This window comes from Dreissena polymorpha, chromosome 4, assembly GCF_020536995.1.
Source record: "Dreissena polymorpha isolate Duluth1 chromosome 4, UMN_Dpol_1.0, whole genome shotgun sequence".
Lineage (NCBI taxonomy): Eukaryota > Metazoa > Mollusca > Bivalvia > Myida > Dreissenidae > Dreissena > Dreissena polymorpha.
Window position 1 is genome coordinate 24,268,196 of NC_068358.1, and position 20,441 is coordinate 24,288,636.

General features: G+C 35.5%; 1 protein-coding gene across 1 annotated transcript; it reads left to right on the forward strand.

Annotated features, from left to right (window-relative positions):
- The first annotated feature begins 1,377 nt into the window (after window positions 1-1,377).
- LOC127879920 (chorion peroxidase-like) lies at window positions 1,378-15,723 on the forward strand. Its single transcript, XM_052427029.1, has 15 exons — window positions 1,378-1,505; window positions 2,154-2,338; window positions 2,672-2,798; window positions 3,522-3,760; window positions 4,533-4,712; window positions 5,780-5,822; window positions 6,778-6,890; window positions 7,663-7,764; window positions 9,736-9,822; window positions 10,733-10,987; window positions 11,953-12,202; window positions 13,175-13,345; window positions 13,696-13,862; window positions 14,276-14,378; window positions 15,476-15,723. Exons 1-15 carry the CDS (start codon window positions 1,495-1,497, stop codon window positions 15,546-15,548), a joined length of 2,106 nt encoding a protein of 701 aa, XP_052282989.1. The 5' UTR covers window positions 1,378-1,494; the 3' UTR covers window positions 15,549-15,723.
- The last annotated feature ends 4,718 nt before the right edge of the window (window positions 15,724-20,441 follow it).

The following is a 20,441-nucleotide window of genomic DNA, read 5'->3' on the forward strand; positions in this document are numbered from 1 at the left end:
GACTTCAAGCCGATTCTTGTCACCCGAGGGTGACTTCAAGCCGATTCATGTCACACTGAGGTACGCTACTTCAAGCCGACCGGGTGACTAGAATCGGCTTGAAGTCACCCCGGGGTGACATGAATCGGCTTCTAGTCAACCTTTGGTGAAATCTAGTCACCATATGGTGAAATCAAGCCATTTCAGGTCGACAATGACCAACTGAGCCACGCTAAGCATAATGATTGTTTTACTATCTGTTCAATCGTGGGTACGTTAAGTGCTTTATAGTAAGGTGTTGCAAACAGAGTTTGGTTAGTTCAATATAGCTTTGAAAACAGATCATTAAATTGAGCGGGTTTCCTAGATTGCCATCAAATAAGTGATTTTCCAAAGGAGGCGTCCGTGGAATCCAAATCGTGTTCGTGTTAGCACGCACGAAACGCAAAAAAAATCTATTTTTGCACGAGAAGACACCAAATGGATTTATTAAATTTTATTTTCATCGTTGTGTTAGTTATCTTTGCAAAGAACGTGCCACGTGCTTTAAAGAGTTTTTGTGTTTGTTCGGTCACGACTTATAAGTGATTGTACACTTTTAAGAGATGTAAGTATATTCACAAAAATCGATCCAATATAAGAATATAGACATTAACTGTTCGTTAATAGTTAAATAGACATTCAAGTACATCGTTAAATGTGCCGCATAATACTTAAATCGTTCAACTTTGAGTTTGACAATTAGAAAAACAACGGCGCTTTTAGAAAATCGTGACGGTGAAATGTTAGATTATTATTTTAAGATTGAATTCATTTGTTCAATGTAATTATTTGATGTTTTCTGTCATGTCTGATCCCTATACACCAATCAACATGGAAAACAGAGCGCATTCTATTGCTCGTTCATGAAATTCAAACTCAAAACGGGCACGTTATTATGAATAAAATGTACGTGCATTTATTTCGCAAAACAAAACCTAAGTATCCTTAAACGAACAATAGCAAACAACTGCTGACTATACAGGAGACGCTGCTTAATATAAATCCCATAAAATATTGTAGTTCAAAATTTATATGAACTACACGCGATGCGATTTCGGTTGAATAATTTTAGATAATAATGCATATAAACAGCAATAAATAATACATGTATTACGAAATAACAACCACACCGTCAATGTCTAAATCACGTAACTAGACAATTTTTGATGATAAACATCTCGGTCGAAGGATGTTTAAGCTTCGTGTTGAGTTCATGTTGATCCATTTTACGGACAATAAGTTTACCAACCAACCGCAAACAACCTCATATTCGTTAAACGTTCCGTCATACGCGTTTTGACCTTGTAGTTTTTTTTTATAAACGACGCTTGAACATCTCGATTTTAATTGGTCGGACACAACGGTGTTCGTGGTAAATTAACGCTTTTCAGCAAGTTCAACCGGATATTGGTTGACTATTTAATACAGCCCTGCCCGTTCATTCGCAATAAAATCATTTGTTGCTGTTGTGATATGTTTAAAATGTAAGTATAAATGAAATTAGCATTAATACGTATTTGCTTCTTTATATTGTAATGTTTTAATATACAATTTACAAAAACAAGGTTCACTACATTATAATATATGAAATTGTGTTGCTTCTGACTTAACAATGTATATGCCTACAACAGGAACAAATACTCGAACGAAGCTATATAGCACTTGCATTACTTCTTTTGTTCTAGTAATGAGTGTCAACATTCGCAAACAATAATTTAATATAATTATTTTATAATTAAAAATAATTCGCAATAATTTTAGTCGTAAATCCCTAGCCATAACAGAACGCAGTCAGTGACAACCTGTTTTTTTACTTTGATTTTCGCTGATTTCAACAGTATTTAAGTCACAAAATGACGGATCAGTAAACCATCTTACACACGGCATGGTTTGGCTTATTTACTAGTACTTATTGCATCTTTAAGAACATTACTGACAACTGCCCTTATTGAATCAGAGGAAAGGCTAGCATGTCTGTAACAATAAATTCATAGGAATCGGATTATTTGTCAAGGGTTCAACTAGATACGTCAGCCGACCCGCTGAAACATTATCTAAACACATGTGCTTTAGAAACTTTTTAAAGCGTAAGGCGTATGTAAATTCGAATTGAATCTTTTTTTCAACATCAGCGAATATTTGCTGTTTTGGGGGCTCGTAAGCCTGGCAGCGCGCGCCATATGGGGACAACAGATAGATGGAGCGGTTTCGGTTCCTTCGAGGGCCCAGATGTCGGCGGCTGTTGACGCAAGTGTAACGGATGTAGTCTCCAAACTCGATGCCGCTCGGACGGTTGATAGAAGCGCTTTTGTTGCTGGTAGGCTTATATCTGTCGTTTCACCGTGTCTGTACTGACAACCTGAGGATTAATTATGTTCTATGTAATAAAATGCTCAACACGTGATACATTCTATTATAATTTCACAAAATCTAACTCTCGCTTTTAATGTAAGCAACTACTTATGTTAAACTTTCTTTTTATATTTTGGTTTCTATTATTTTAAGGTTGTTAGTTTTGTTTTAAATTAAGTTTAAAAGTACCCACTCACCTGATTGTAAATATAAGATTTCTTGTTCGTTGATACTGAATCACATTGTATTTAAGAAATAAATCTGCTTAACAATTTAAATTATTTATAACATTGAACAGGTATTGATCGAGTGGTTCCTGTGGACACTGACTTTGTGGGTCCCCACTTGCTGACCACTTCCGCCGCGTTGGAGATAGAGCAGTCCGGACAGGCGTTTCTCCTGGCGGCCAAGTCCGCTTTGTCAAGGTAACGCGGACAGTGGTGTAAAAATAAACACATCGATCAGAATAACCGCAAATAATGGTGCGTAATCCTTCGCATGTTTTTGTCTGCGCATCATAACATCGACATTGAGCGTGCTGCTTAATCCCCCATGCTATAGCTTTCTTGGACAAAATTGATAAATAAGTAGACGCAAACACACATTCAAATGCTCATTATGACAGTAGTAAATCTGGTATAATGTTAGATCATACTTAATTGTATGAAGTATGTCGAGCCGGGACTCATGTTTACGGTTTAGTCTTTTGTCGTACCAGTTGTATTTTCAACATTCAAAATTAGGTAGTAAAAGATTAATTTTAACTTTGAAGGCTTAATAGTTGTATTCCTATTTTTATACTCGTGCTATTTATGATAGTGCCTCGTCGGGAGAGAATGGGTCTGAAGATAAATGCATCCAGCGTTATTCCGGACGTGCCTGCGCAATCGAGCCAGTCTGGTTTAGTGCTATGTTGTCCGCTTATCAGTCAATCAAGGTTTCGTGGCCTCTTTAGCAGACAGGGTAGTTCCAGAGTGTAAACGCACACTGGTCTGGGACTCCGCTAGTCGCATATGCCCAATTTTCGCGACATATAAAATGTATTTGTGCATGATGTGCAGTTTACATTCCGCCACATGGTGAGTATGAGCTTGATATGAGGTCAAACATTATGCAGTTTACGAACATATCTCATTTTTGTTCAACAGTCTCAACATTAACGACGCTGCGCCAAAGAGAGCAACCTTAAGCCAGGGACCTGAATTTCCTGCTACGACGACACTTCCGGAACGCTTGCGGTGCCCGTACAGCCGGGACCAGTGGCCAACGTGCCCGTCCGGTGCTAAATATAGAACAGCAGACGGCTCCTGTAACAACTTGCTCAATCCTCTGTGGGGTCGCTCGCAGACGCCATTTGCGCGGTATCTGGATCCGGTATATGACGACGGTATTTATATATTTAATAAACGTCAAAGCTCCTTAAGATAATGTTGCCTTTTAGATTAATAAATTAGTAAACATGATCTTGTAACGGAATATATACCCAGGGACAGAGTTAAGGCAAGTATTGCTATAATGTTTCAGTTAAACGTGGACTCTAACGTTTATTCTAACATTTATTTTGTATTGATCACGTTTGGCATACATAAGGTATTAACAAAATTGGCGTTAAATATCGAAATGCGTATGATGTTTGCTGTAAAATCAAGCTCCCTTGCAAATGACACAATTTGCCACGCATAAAAACATACCGAAATATTTTACGGAAGTCTTGAATATACTGAAAACTATATTGGTAGACTAAATTTTGAATCTTACTTTAAAAACAAACAGGATATGTAATTTTGCCACATGAGAACTATAATTAATAACATCTGCTTAAGTATATAATGTAAGTCAATTTACAAATAAGGCGCTTTCTAAAAAACCTTAACCCATTTATGCCTAGCGTCTAGAAAAAGACATTGGCAAACATCGTAGATCCAGATGAGACGCTGCATGATGCGGCGTCTCATCAGGGTCTACGATGTTTGCTTAGAGGAATTTCTGTAATAAATATTCTAAATATAGAAAAAAATTTACTAGACATCTCTAATTTTGGAATTAAATTGATCCAATTTAGAAGGATTGGAGAGTCCACTAGGCATAAATGGGTTAACACGTATTACGTATCACTGACATATTACCTTATTGATATGCATCCCCAACTTTGTAATCAGGTATCTCGGAACCCAGGACTCAAAGCGTGTTGGGTGGAGGTGTGCAACTTCCAAACGCTCGCAAGATCAGCCGCGAGTTCCACACGAACCTGATAAACTTCATGCCGAACATGAACCACCTGACAATGGAGTACGGCCAGTTCCTCAGCCATGATATACAGTTCAACGCTTTGTCTAGAGGTGACGCAATCATGTTTAAATCTAAAGCCTCTAACCGCCGTCGCAACCATGGCTATACATTTTTGCAATTTCATCTGGTCTTCCTCGAAAAATGTATTGACACCAGTATTAAAAAAACCTTCAACTTCATAATATTAATTATCATCGTTAGCAGCGGCTTCGAAACCATCATCGTCAGAAGCAGCTTCGGATGTGTATTAGTTACTACTGCCTTAATAATTGTCATCATAGTAACCACGTAATCACCATAAGCAACAGCATCGTCAACGTAATTATCATCATAATCATCAACAGCAGCAGCACTCTCATCATTGTTATCATCATTGTCATCATAAGTATCATATTCATCATTAAAGCATCGCAAACCACCATAATTGTGATTATCACCGTTGTATTCGATACCACATGTGTTATTATACGTATAAGAATCGTCATCGTCAATTACATCATTTTATCGCCCGAACTGATGAAGTTGTCGTCAAAATCACCCTTTGCTTCTACAGCAAGTATTGCTTAGGTCCTCGAAGTATTAAGCCAACGAATAATTATTGGGGGCGGGGGACGAGGCAAACCAGAACTCGTGATAGAGAGGAAAAAAGGCTTTGATTGTATGATACCATCAATCTTCTCTGTAATTTTATAGTGAGTTAGTGACGTCAATAAAGATCATGAATAACAATGGCAAATAAAGAATGTTGAAAGTGACAGAATGATGTCACCACATACGTTTGGAAAATAAAATGATGTATTCTATGTGTATATAAAAGTGTCATTTTGTATACATTTTCTTGCAATGTTTGCATACAACAATTATGTAGACCAGTTTGAAACAAATGAAACAACTATGTTTATATTGGGTTTTGGATAACTCCGGATTGATAGTCATGAAAGCGGTTTTAATTTTAAAAAGTTACAAAAAACACGTGATTGTGGTAAAGTGGAACAGCTTGCTTTCATGTTCAAACCCTATCATTTTGTGGGAAACAACAACCACTTGAGGAATTTGTGTTCACATAAACCATTGTCCTTGTTAAGTTTTAATTATTTAATAATTTCTTTTGTTGCAGGTGTCAATAATTCCAATCTAGATTGCTGTGCAAGTCCGAATAGGTGATTGACTCTTAAACTTATCATCATCATTTTCATCATCATCATCATCATCATCATCATCATCATCATCATCATCATCATCATCATCATCATCATCATCATCATCATCATCATCATCATCATCATCATCATTATCATCATCATCATCATCACCACCATCATCATCATCATCAGCAGCAGCAGCGTCATCATCATCATCATCATCATCATCATCATCATCATCATCATCACCATTATCATCATCATCATAATCATCATCATCAGTATCATCATTTTTAATCATCATCGTCATCGTAATTGAAATCGTAACCGTAATCATCATCGTCAAAATAAACATGAGCATCACCAACAGCGCCATCATCATCGTCATCAGAAGTAGCAGCCAACACTACATCATCGAAATAATCATCAAATACAATACGTGCAAGATATACAATAATCACTTAATTCACCAAAATTCCAAACAATATCCATAACATCACCAATCAGTTAACGTAGCCATAATAAAAATCAACCCACTAACAATGTCACGTCATTGTGACAGTATGCACAAGTCATGTTATTTCCTTGTCTGTTTCTATGATAGTCGATCGTAATATGATTTAAGAACATGTGTGCAAGGTACGTTTCAGTAAATCTCTGTGTTGAAAAATTAACATACTTTGCCTACAACATTATCCCAAGAAATCTAGCAAATACGGAATAAAAGTCACCTATATTAAGAAACATGTTAAACTTTCATTAAGATGCCGCTAGTTATATTGACACGTGCTTTTAATACTGGATATTGAATTGTTTGTTTCAAAATAAGTTGATGCTAAAATTACCCATACTTTCAAATTTTCAAAAAGCAACCAAATCAATAAACATTTACATATTTCAGAGTACCATATTCACCACTTCGGTGTTTATGATATAATTGTCCTTACAAATATCGTTGTTATGGATATTTTAGACAAGGATGTTTCCCCATAGAGATTCCGCCCGGTGACCCGTTTTTCCCACCAAATCGCACGTGCATGAACATCGTGCGTTCTCTACCTACACCGAACCTGAAGTGCACTGTTGGTAAGTCTCAAAAAGTGCTGCTATGTCTGGAGGGAACGTTTACCAAAGCCTTACTTGGAGTTATATCGTGTTACTGAAATAAAAAACAAAGTGTACATACAATTCTTTTATGAAATGTATTAATAAAGTTTTCATCTGGTCTTCCTATTATCTCTCAAATATAGTCTCAAAAATTGCATTCATGTCTGGAGGGAACGTTTACCAAAGCCTTAACTGGAGTTATATCGTGTTAATGCAATCAAAAACATCGTGCACATAAAATTCTTTTATAAAATGTTTGAACATAGATTTCAAACGGTTTCATAAAATCCTTTAATAATTATCTGTTTGTATCAATCTTACTGCCCCGAACGTTGATAACTGTTCAGTTCAACATAGCATGTTTCATGCTCGCTTTTGCGTGCTCCTATCCTTCCTACGTTATAAAACATGCGCTCATAACCACCATGCGCCTGGATGAACTTGAAGAAATCATAAAACGGCACAATAATTAGCAGTGAATGGCCTTTTAATTATAATATACACTGCGAAATGTTAAGCGTACCTTATCAATTGATATTTTTGTTTCTTACTTTATTAAAATAAAGTTTCGAGTTTCACAAGAAAAAAAACATTTCACATTCTCGACATTACCTTTGACTACATGTACCAACTAGTTCGAACGATTTGTAAGCAGACATGTTGATACGCTCATTGAATCATTGTAGTGCGTGCATCCATGTGTTGTGTGTTTTTCTCAAAGGAAATCCATCTATAGGATGCTTTGTTTCAGGTGTCCGCCAACAATTGAACCAGAACACACACTTTATTGACGGGTCTCTTATCTACGGCTCTGATAAGACCACCGCAGACTCATTGCGAACTTTGGTTGGAGGTAATGAATTAAGTTATATGCTGATAAAATATATTGAGCAAAGCGAACGTCATTGCTGATGCTGCTGCTTCATATATTTCTATTGTCTGACATCTTTATTGTTGTCGTTACGAATCATTTGAAGATATAAATGACGCTGAATAAAATAAGCATATAACTTATTGTGTCGATGATGATGATGTGGAAAATGATGATGAATATGCTAACAACTGGTGATTATTGTTATTCGTTTGCTGCTGCTGCTGCTGCTTATGATTTTATTGTGGAACTTGCGCACAAATACATTGGAGAAGCTGATCAAAAGAAAAATGCAAAGAGTATACATTATTAGCATATGTGAAAACATTCCAAAAAGAATATGGAAAGGTTTTTGTAAAAATACAAGCAAGCTTAAACTTTTCCATCAATCGCAATCCCACCAGTTCGATGTAAAGAATCACGTGCATGTTTAGATGCATAATTGAAAATTCATAACTTAAAATCCACCACCAACATTAATACATTGATTCAAAGTATCCATCATTTTATTTTCAACAGATCTCACTGAACTACATAGTTGTGGTTAATGAGTTGATTGCAGCAGTTAATTCTCACAAAATTTCGCAATACGTTTACGTCATAGCTTGAGAATGCGTAATGCAACGGATCAGTTTCGTAATTGCTACACAAGAAATAATTCTTTTATAAAATAGTCATGTTATCTTATTTTAGTTCGTGTTTGTCGGCTAAGGTTTAATACACATCAGCAACGCAACACAACAAAAATTGCAATGAAATTCATGAACGTTTGCTTTCCGCAATTTATTATCCAAACTCTCTCAAAAGTAATCGTCGTAAGATAAATGAGTTGATTGCAGCACTTAATTCCCACAAAATTTCGCAATACGTTTACGTCATAGCTTGAGAATGCGTAATGCAACGGATCAGTTTCGTAATTGCTACACAAGAAATAATTCTTTTATAAAATAGTCATGTTATCTTATTTTGGTTCGTGTTTGTCCGCTAAGGTTTAATACACATCAGCAACGCAACACAACAAAAATTACAATGTAATTAATAAACGTTTGCTTTCCGCAATTTATTATCCAAAGTCTCTCAAAAGTAATCGTCGTTAGATAAATTGTGAATACATCATTTCAGGCTGTAAAACGGCAATAAAAACGTTATTGTTAAAATGAATCCGCTTGTAATCATTAAGAATCCGTATGATTGTTCATTTGTTGTTAAATGTTTTTATTTCACACATTTGAACACAACCGTTCTTGCATACTGCAGTTTGCTGCCTGTGTGTGTTTATATATCAACTGACTTTTTTATGTAATATCTCATGATAAGTAACACTTTCTCGCTTGGAATGTTTGCTCATTAAACGAACATGTGCTAAAATAAAACTATTCGCGAATTTATAAAGAACTAGTGTGTGTGTTATACATATGCAATAAACATGAAACCATGTTGACATTATCCGACTGTCCCATTATCATATTGTGCCGTAATGTTAATTGCTTAATAGTTGCGGTATGTTGTATTTCACTTGCCAATGGTCTACTTGCACACATTATGAAACAAATAGTGGCATAATGAATAGAAAATATGGTTGGGACTTGGAATGTCATGTAATTTCTGACTCGTCCAATATGGCCATGAAAAGACTCTCCAAATCTCGCCTTTTCCTACACAATATCAAACTAGTCTTATATCACGTGATATAAAAATTAACCAACCAAATAGCCTCTATATATCGGTTATGAAGACGATGGAAATAATAACGACGACGACAATGGCGGGATTGTTGATTGTTGGTGTTATAGAGATGTTGTTATGATTAAGAAATAGATGATGGAGATTTTGAATACAATAATGAAGAAAAATATTGTATATGGTTGGGTTGAGAATTCGCTTTCAATCAACATAACGTATGGATGTTGTATTTAACATAACCGTAGTATCAGTATTTTGTTATTCATGTAGGAAAACTGACGACCAATAACGATTTTCTACCAAGTGGCGGTGCCGGTTGCATCGTAAGCGATCCCAGCAGACCCTGCTTCCGGGCAGGTAAGCATTGTTTTGGCTGATTAAGTTTAGTGTAATTAAACAAAATCTAGTTAAAAAGATTGTGACGTATGTTATTTTACTTAAGTCAATGAAAAGGCTCATTCTGTCCCTCACTACATCTGGCTAAGCTTCGTTGAGTTGGAAGCCTCATGTGTCTCCCTACAATAGTCCCACCCAGTGGGCATCCAACGTTGCTGCAACGTTGTATTTAGGTTGCATTCGAACGTTGCAGTTTGGTTGTACCAATGGTCTATATGAAAGTTTTCCCGACGTTTTTTCCCAACGTTGCTGCAACGTTGTATTTAGGTCGCATTAAAACGCAGTATTTTTAAATTCTATTTTTTTAATAATATAAGATTAAAAATTTTTTTTACTGCCAACCGCTTTTTCGATTAGTAACGGCAGTTATGGACATTTTCGAGTTCGTTTCTTAGAAAGAACCATTATTTGATGACTAAAGAGGAGTTAATGAAACGCTCCCCGAACGGGAATCGAACTCACCAACTCCCGATCGCTAGGCGGACACCTTATCCACTACACAACGGCGACGTCGGGAAAACTTTCATATACACCATTGTGACAACCAAACTGCAACGTTTGATGAAACGTACGGGTAATGTTTTGTTTGCAACGTTGTGGCAACGTTCGGTAACGGTTGGCCGACGTTGCGACCTAAATATTACGTTGCCACAACGTTTCATACAAAACATAACCCGAAAGTCCGGGTAATGTTTTGTATGCAACATTGTGGCAACGTTCGGTAATGGTTGCCGATGTTGCGACCTTAATATTACGTTGCAGCAACGTTCGCACAACGTTTGATGCCCACTGGGCATGTGCAAGACGTCTATACAAATAAATCTCATATAACATTCCCGAAAATCTAATATATATCGATTGATCCCTACAGGTGACGCGCGCGTTAACCAGCAGCCGGCACTGGCCTCCTTGCAAACAGTATGGGTCCGGGAGCACAACCGTCTCGCCGCAGCACTCGCGGCGCTGCGTCCGTTATGGAGTGACGAGACGCTGTACCAGGAGGCCCGGAAGATCGTTATCGCCATCATTCAGCACGTGTCCTTCAATGAGTACCTTCAAGAGATCCTCGGACAGTCCACCATGATCCAGTATGGACTGAAGCCTCTAGCATCTGGTCATTTCGGCGGTATGTTAACGCGTTCGAATTATTAAGGAGTTAATATGTGCGATTCAAGCAGGTATTACATTAAAAAAAACATGCGACGTATCTTATGTTATGTATACTGCAATACGGTTGACTCGCGGTGCTTCAGGAATATACTCTTGCGTCTAGAAACCATCTTCATATATCAGATAAACGATTATATTTAACTTAACTTTATTGGACAATTGCCTTTTTATGATGAAAATCCTCCAAAATTAATTGCCGTAGACACAAATGCAACACCACTGTCCGCCATTGTTGTTTATTTTTTCGCCGGGTAGATTCGCGGTAAATAGGTTAAACAGCACCAATATTAAATTTAACATGAATAATCAAAGATCTAACACATCATTTGAAATAACAATCAATAACGTATAAAACAATTTAAATATATGGAATTTAAGACATCAAATAAAATAAATAGCACAGTTAGTTTCAAGCACTGCGTATTTCTTTGTTACGACAATAAACTGAACTATAAAAATTCAAATATTGTTAAAGTCCGAGTTTTACGAAATTTAATTACCAAAAAATCGATTCCAACCTGTAGCGAGAGATATTTTCTGTCAATTTGGACAAGTAGGTCACGCAGGTTTGTTTATAAACACAAGCTAGAGAGCGTTAATGAAATACCGTGAGTCAACCCGACCCGCGAGTCAACCGGGTTTGAGTATATATAAGTGATTGCACGTCGAAACAAGACCTGAGCCCTACATTTACTGACAACTAATTTTCATTTCATAAATTCGTTAAATACATTTTAGAATTGTATTTGAATAAGAATAGATCTTCGTGATAACCTTTTACCAAAAGAAATAAGTAAATTATACATCGGTTCCCCCGTTGAATTTGAAAGCCAACATTATATCTTATGGGCCCATGAAACACATTGAACAAAACACTGCCCTTTGCATCATTGTTATTTTTTATGTCGATGTCCACCTCAGGTTACAGCGATTTTGAGATGCCCATGATACGCAACGGCTTCATGACCGCCGCCTTCCGGTTCGGACACAGCATGGTCTTCCATCGCATTCAGGCGCACAACGGCGCTATCACGACGTCCGACAAGCTTCTCAAGGACGAGTTTCTGAGACCGGATCTCGTATATTCTCGCGGCGTTGGTGAGATCTGCCGAGGCTTGACGAGAACCCCTTCCGAGTCCGTGGACAAGTATGTGACTGAACAATTGACAAGGTGAGGCTCTATTATATATGGCTCGAACTCGCGTGGCTCGAATTTCCGGTTGGCTCGAAATCTTATCGAAGCACCGATTTTTTTATTGCTATATATTTATATAAATTTCTGTCGGATGGCTCAGGTCACAATGTGCACACGATCTTTTGTTCATTTGACTCGAACTCGTATTGGGACGCATAAAACCAATGTCCATGCAGAGTTGTCACATACAATCTCTGCCATCACAAGAAAATCCTGTCAGATTTAGTAGGAGTTTATTTCTTTGGTTTAAGTATTATATTATGAAAAGTTGTATAATGATCTTTTATATTTTGAAAACAAGTCTATAAGTTAAGTTCATTATAAAAATAAATTACATAAATGAAAAAAAGGGAAAAATAACTACGGGAAAATTGTTGTAACACGTGGCTCGACTGTCATCACGTGGTTAGTTATGAAGGCAGGGATTTGATCCAGATATGCTATTTCCACTCAAATCTCTGCGCGGTGGTTGGCACAAAGCGAGGGTCGATTATCGATAAGAAGATTAGAAGATTGTGTATAACTAAAATCAATAAAACATATAAATATAAAATGGTCATAGTAAAAAAGAACCTAAAAATAGTGTTTGTTTTCTAATATACATTTTTTGCCTTTTTCAATATTGTTTCCGTCATATCACGTTTGATCTACTCACACTTTTCGAAGTCTATCCATTCCTTGTCCGAAAATACTTTTCCAGTAAGTTTCAATTGCCCTACTTGAAACAAAATTAGTGAGATAATTCTGTTAATAAGGCCGGGCCGGAAACAGAAAACGCAAACCTGTGTATTCAAGGTCAGCGTTATACCGACTGAGCAAGCCAGATATACCCACAATGCATTATATCTGTTTACTGCAGTAATATCTTTTGCTTTATACGAAAGTACATATATTGACATATACTATATATGTGTTCAGTTCACTTATCGAATGAATGTCGCGTATTAGGCACCTTTTCGAGCGTGCGCCGGGATTCGGCGGGGACCTAGCGGCCATTAACATCCAGCGTGCCCGTGACCACGGCATCCAAGGGTATCAGGCGTGGCGCCGGTTCTGTGGACTGAAGGGTCAGTTCTCGCACGCGGCCAGCGTCAAAGCGGAGCTTCTGCAATTATACAGGTAACCAAAAGTCAAGTCTCAGCATCTAAGCTATCTGTGCCCAGTTTTAAAAAATCACCGATTAAATGCCACCGTGTTTTATTTGTCTTAATGATTTTTCTTGATGAATTCAACACACTTCATAACCAGCAAAAGGTCTGAATAAGTTTGAAGCAAAAGAAGTGTATCTCATAACTGTACCCAGGGTAAATTCAAATTACGGGTACAATTTTAAACATTTTTAAATATTATTTTGTATTTAAAAAGAATCAGTCTCGCAGGTAACCTACACTTTTGGTTGGTCTTATTGTCAGTGTTAAAAACTTATTTGAAAATATTGCGCCTTTATAATGTCCACTGCTGTTTTAAAGCTCCCCCGAAGACATAGATCTGTTTACCGGCGGTGTGTCGGAGACTCCCCTCCCCGACGGGAAGGTCGGACCCACGTTCGCTTGTATCATCGGCAAGCAGTTCCGTTCGTTGAAGAATGGCGACCGCTTCTACTACGAAAACAGTGGAGATGTCGGCTTTAGCAACCGTAAGTATTAAAATTGTAATTGTAATTAGATAATAATAATTATTATTTTGAGAATATTTTTTCGTTGTAATGTTGAATCTGTTAAGAGAAAATTATTTTGAGTTCTTGTAAATACAAATCAAGAAATTTAAGGCGTGATGTAAATTGTTTACATATAAACAACTTTAATGTTTAAGAATGTTGATTCTGAACAGACTTGACAATAAATTAATTTAATTTTAACACGAGCCATATTTTTCCAATTTTGGAACCTTTCATATTGAAAATTTTATATTGTTATTATAAACGACAATTCAAAGTAGTAATATAATTTCTAAGTGATTGTGGAAAACTTAATTTTGGAGAAGTACTTTGTTTTACCCAAAACTATGAAATCTTGTATTCGAAACACAACTTTCCGACACGCTTTTCAGAGCAACTAAATCAGATTCGAACTCAGACCCTGGCCAAGGTCATCTGTAGGAACACTGACATCACGAAGCTGCAGGCTAAGGCTTTCCGGAATACGGATACTGGGTATGTTCATGTAACTCACCGGCTATTAATCGTAACAGCTGTCAGTTACTCGCCGCTTATCGTGTCATATGCGATCGTATTCTTGACAGTGGTAAAGTACACATATTTATGAAAGGGAGGTTTCCACAAGGCATTTGCAATGTACATTTTATTTGCGAAGAGATCTTACAGGTTCTGAGCATAAAGCGTCTAACTAGCGCTAATGAACTCCCTGACGTTGTAACAAGCCAAATTAAGTACTGAATTAATTATTATAGTTGTTCTTCGTCGTTTTAATGATCTTTTCGTTAATCTTTTTCTTCATCGTTGACTTAGCAACATGAGTCAAAGCATTTAAAAAATTCAATTGATTTTCAATAATTTGGGAAAAAATATCTTTGAATATCTTGAAGTATTTCACTTATGATTGCAGTTAAGACCGTTTTATCTTTTAATGGATGTAATAACGGCGGGGAGATTGTCGATTATCGTGTTTTTCTAGTTAACTCAAATGGCAATTCATACACATGTATTGCCTACAACTTAAAGCCCCATAAACACTAAAAATCAATGAATATTTCGTAAAATATGTCGTAAAATAAAGTTAACCCATACAAAAATCAGTATTTCTTAAAAAATAGCCAAAATGTCAACGCTAGATGTTGTATGTAACAACATAGATTTAACGAGATACAAAATGTTCGTTTTTATTTTGTGTGTGCAAATATATTCCATGCAAATTTACCGCGACGCTACCCGATCATTTACGAGCGAACGCGCGCATCTAATAGAGATCACAAGCAAGTGCGCTAACAATTATTTATAATGCTTCCGACGCTGCCCGAAGCCAATCTCGCATTTGCTCGTAAATGTTCGGAAATTGTCGCGGGAAATTCACATGAAATATATTGTCACACACAAAGTAGCATTTTCTATCTTCAAAAATCTTTGTTACGAGACAATATCTGGCGTTGAAAAGTTGGCTATTGCTATAATGAACGCTGATTTTTATGTGTTTGCTTAATTTCTCGAAATATTTTACGAAATATTCGTTGATTTTGAGTGTTTATGTGACTTTAACTGAATATGATTCTATCGGGTTCTGTAACCATTTTCAGTAACCCACTGGTAGACTGCAGCAGTATTCAAAACTTCGACCTGAGCCCGTGGAGTGCGGGCCGGTACAATTAAAAACCAGAATATAAATGCGTGTAAAACAAGAGATGCAGAACCTGCAAATAGAACATTTCAATTAAACCGGATGGTTTTAGTATGTGAGTAATATATTTGCATACATTTGAGTAAATTATTATGAGTTTATTACGTTTTGTTAATTTTATATTCAGCCACTTTGGAAATAAAACCCGATTGCAATAATTATCTAATGAGTCAGTTATTTATTCTCCTTGTACTGTGCAAATTGACAAGTGAGGGTTCAACAACAGAAAGTGTGTGGCAGCCTGTTCGTTATTCAACCATGAACTGTTCAATTCGGCATGTAACGAGTTAAACAACATTAAATATGTGATAAATTCCCCGATCTTATAACAGTGTAAAAACAACTTATATAAGTCCCATGCACACGTCCATTTAATTTACGAAAGAAGCTACATCCGGTTGTGAAATTAGCAGGACGCCAGTCAGTGGTTGGAAGTCGACCAGTTAATGGTGACCAGCATTAATGTTAGTCCAGCTGGTTCTCAGCTAATGACACTGTTGACTTTAAGGGAGGTGTATACTGTTCTGTAAGATGACAATATTCAACAACAACAAATGTCACCGATCGCCCCCCACCAAAAAAATCACATTAGCATTATATTCAAACAAGCAAACACTGACCACCACACATGTGTTCTAGACTGAACTCAATAGTTAATTACTTGAACATCATTTTTTATTGGTATACACCAGATTAGTGGTAGAATATTTGCGGAAAACATGAGAATTTTGATGAAATTTTGTGTCGGCCAACATGTTCCGAGTGGTTACGGAAATTGCCGATCGTACAGATATATTGATATACATAGGCCGAAGGACAGAATAGCCTTCATATTTCAAGTGTATCGGCCTTGAAATTGTCAGCTTATTAAGTGCGAAGCAAAATCATTTAGTTTCAGTCAGTTACATAAAAATCTTTTTTTTGGGGTGCAGTCATTTTGTTTTTCAGAAACCGTGACATGCTGTTTTTCTCGGAAACCGAAGAAAGATAATTTTCGTAACCACTTCGAAAAATTTTATGAGACAAGATTTCGTCGAAATTCTTATGTTTTCTGCAAATATTATACCTTTTTCTTGTTGTATACCAATACGAAAATGGTTTAAAAGTAATATTTGCTTGATTTTGGTCAGGAACTCTTTATATAATTGCTTTAAAATGACGCCTCACGTTTAGCGCATAAAATATTGAAAAAATAAACACATGTTTCAGTTTATCCTAATTTATAATAGTTTCATAAATTTCTATAACTTCGACAACCCACCAATTTGGAAATTATGCCACATATCGGATTAGTTTTGAGTTATGTATTTGTATTTAAAATCACATAATTTATTTTTGGTACAAAATGTAACTATAATATATAGTTTGGAAAAAAGCCTTTGTTAGTTTGAGATCAATGGTCAAATCTAAATTTGCTACACATGTAAAATAAAATGCTAATAATTTTCAAAATATTCAATTTAAGTCAGTACGTTTGTCTTTATTAATCTTAAACAATATTGATTTATTAAAAAATATTACAAAACAAAATGTTTTCCATGCAAAATGATGAAATAACAAATTGAATGGAAGATATTAACTAATCACTGGATTGCTAGGGTGCCATCCTAGAATTGTCATGTTACTACGGAAAAACCCGATATGTAAATTACTTTGCCTTTATTTTGTTGTAACGACACAAAATGTTGAATCAAATGTCTAACTTTTCTCGAAAATGATTTCATTCAGTATAAAAAGTCAATGAACACTGAATAGTGGCTGAATATACTGGAATATAGGCTATATGCTTATTGAAATTAAAAAAATACACATGATTATCTATGCATTTTTGTTATCAAAAGTGATATTTATAGTAAGTAAAGAACAGTTATTTTCAAGAATAAACATAAAAATTATAAATGTTTTGTAGATTTGTGCATTTTATCCAGTAATCTCATAGAACCAGTTTTTCATTAGAAATCCAATAGAATTATTTTAAATTTCCGAAGCCCTTGTTCCGAAAAAAAATCATTAAATATATAATATGCGGAATAATTTATCAAAACAAACTGAAATTGATTCCTGAAACCCTTTATAATATTCCTGCAATCGTTTGCCGTTTATAACTTATGTTTTAAAAAATCATTGGTTCATGCTACTGTGTGGTGTAGTGGCAGCGAGTTAGGCTTTGCTTCAAGAAGCCCTGGTTTGAAAACTATTACAAATATAACAGTCGTGTCATTTCTTTATGATGCTTTTTAAGCTAAAAACCGAAAATATTTGAACACTTTGCCTGAAGCATAATTTAACTATACAACGGAGCAATCGTATAGGCCCTAGCCCAAGAACCGGTTCGCAATCAATTGCCAAATGCATCATATAAGTAAATCGTCAAACAAACATTGTCAAGCTTGAGCATTAAACAACTTTACACCGCCTGAATGCATTTTTAAATAAGTTTGTTAAATGACTATCTTTAACTACGCTTGGTGAACCATGCTCTAAACAAAGTGTTTGAATTCCCTTTTATTTGTGATGAATATGCATCATATATGAAACATCTATAACATGTTTTATTGCACATAATTTATGCAGCTTAGAAAAAATATTCCTCCGATTTACTTTTTTACATATAACTTGTCGATCACAAGAGAACGTTTTATCTAATCATTGTGTACATCAAAACAGAAACTCGCAAAATAAATACATGTATATTGCGAACACAGACATTATAAAAAACGTCAAATGAAACACGTTGCCACCGTTGAATTAGACCATGCAATACTGATTATTGCATAAACTCTATTTATAATGCCCTCTGACGGGGTGCAGAAACTTGGCACAAGGAGAGCTTGAACGGGAGAAATTGTGTATTAACAAGGCGGTTCACGTGCCGTTCAAGCCCTGTCATAAGTTTTCATTTCCATAAACTGGTCCACGCGCAGTTACTTCCCATTTTTCATTAGAATCAATTAAGTTATTATGAACTTTGTTAATAACTCCAGCCTTCTACGACTTTCTAAGCATAAATTGTGAACTGAATAAGCATCAGTTTCCTCATACATGCAGGGATAAAGGCAGTGAATATTTCAATCCACTTTTTAAATTGCAAATTGCACATCTGCACTCTCTTGACAACAGCTTTATTTATTCGCAACGTCATGAGGCAGATACAAGGCTCCAGAGAACATAGTTTAGAAGACATTGGAGTATGCGTTTAACATATTAGAGACAATTCGGATTACTACCGCAAGATAACTTGACTGGATCCAATTATTAACGACAGAAGTTCCAAATGAACACAAAAGCAGCTTCCGATTTAGTATGGCAGGATTATATAATTATCGTCTATAGACGATAGTGTAGGCAAATACGAGATTCGTGTAGACAATTTAAGTAGCGATAACTATTTTACCTCAGAATTAAACTATTTTGAAAATACATAATTCTCCAACAATAGTGCATGTGAGCGTAAGTGTGTGAGGGGTTGGATATGTGTGGGAGTGTATATGAGTATATGTTTGTGTGTGTATATAATATATATATATATATATGTATGTGTGGGTGTATGTATACATGTAGGTGTTTATATGTATATCTGTAATTATATGTGAAAGTATATGAGTGAGTATGTACATGTGTGAATGTATGCGCATATATGTGTGCATATGTGTGAACACAATACATTATAATTTAACTGCATTAAAAAGAATGTAATTGGAATTATTGTAATTAATTAGAGCTAATTATTAATCATTTCATTTTGTTTAAGAGTTGATATATGTGACCAAAGCTGGGAAAATCAGTCATGTGTTAAAAAATCACATTTTGACTTTTTGGCAATTTTAGATTCTCTAAACATTGTAGTTCACAAAAATTATATAGATTTTTTATTTATCACATTCAAATCTAATTTTATGACCTTACAAAGTGACCAACCCTACATTTTACTGTCACGAAGTTATCATTTAATACAAAAAACAACGAAAACATTTTTCAAACAACAAGCAAACTGTTTTATTAAAACAATAATCTTTCTAAAGTCAAATACATAATTATAATGCAATAAACTGACAAAAGCATTATGGACATTTAAAATGCACCATTTGTGCTGCTATGGTAACCGATCTACATGTTAATAATCACCAGAGCACACAATCACGCGTTTTATAAATATATGAATTGTATTATCAATAAAGTGTTTGTTTAAAGGCAACACACAATAGTATATGCACTGTTTTTGTAACTAGTTAAACAAGAACAATCAATAATTTTTGTGTTCCATGAACAATTTCCTTTTTAATTCAGTAACATGTGTATTCAAGTATAATGTAACCTCAAACACAACAGAATGAAAAAAACAGCATTGAAAAGTGTTGGTTGAAAGTACACTTGGATACTAAATGTTTCAGTAAATGCAATAATCATTATTAATCATTATTTCTGATATTGTAAAATAGACCAAATAAACAATACTTTATACATGTCAATTGTTTTTTTTTTACTATGGAAACAATGAAGCAAACAAACAAAATTATAGGATTTTCATGGTAAAACATAAACAAATACAATATTCACATTATTTTTTCCAGTTTTTCGGAAAAGCAGTCTGTGCCCATAAGGTGAAAACAATTGGTAAAATGAAAGTGTATGTCTTTATCCCTACTGGATATGAAACTGAGTTACGTCAATGAAGGTTATTTACTCAACACTTTTAAAAAGCTATGCTGTAAATGTAAGTGTTTATATATGTACCTTCAACGTTCCTTCTGTATGCTTGAAATACTTCCTTGACAATATGTCGGCATTATTAATTTTTAGAACATTTAGTTGGAACGAAATAAGATAGACCTGTACGAACGAAACATCTATGAAAACAATGACTC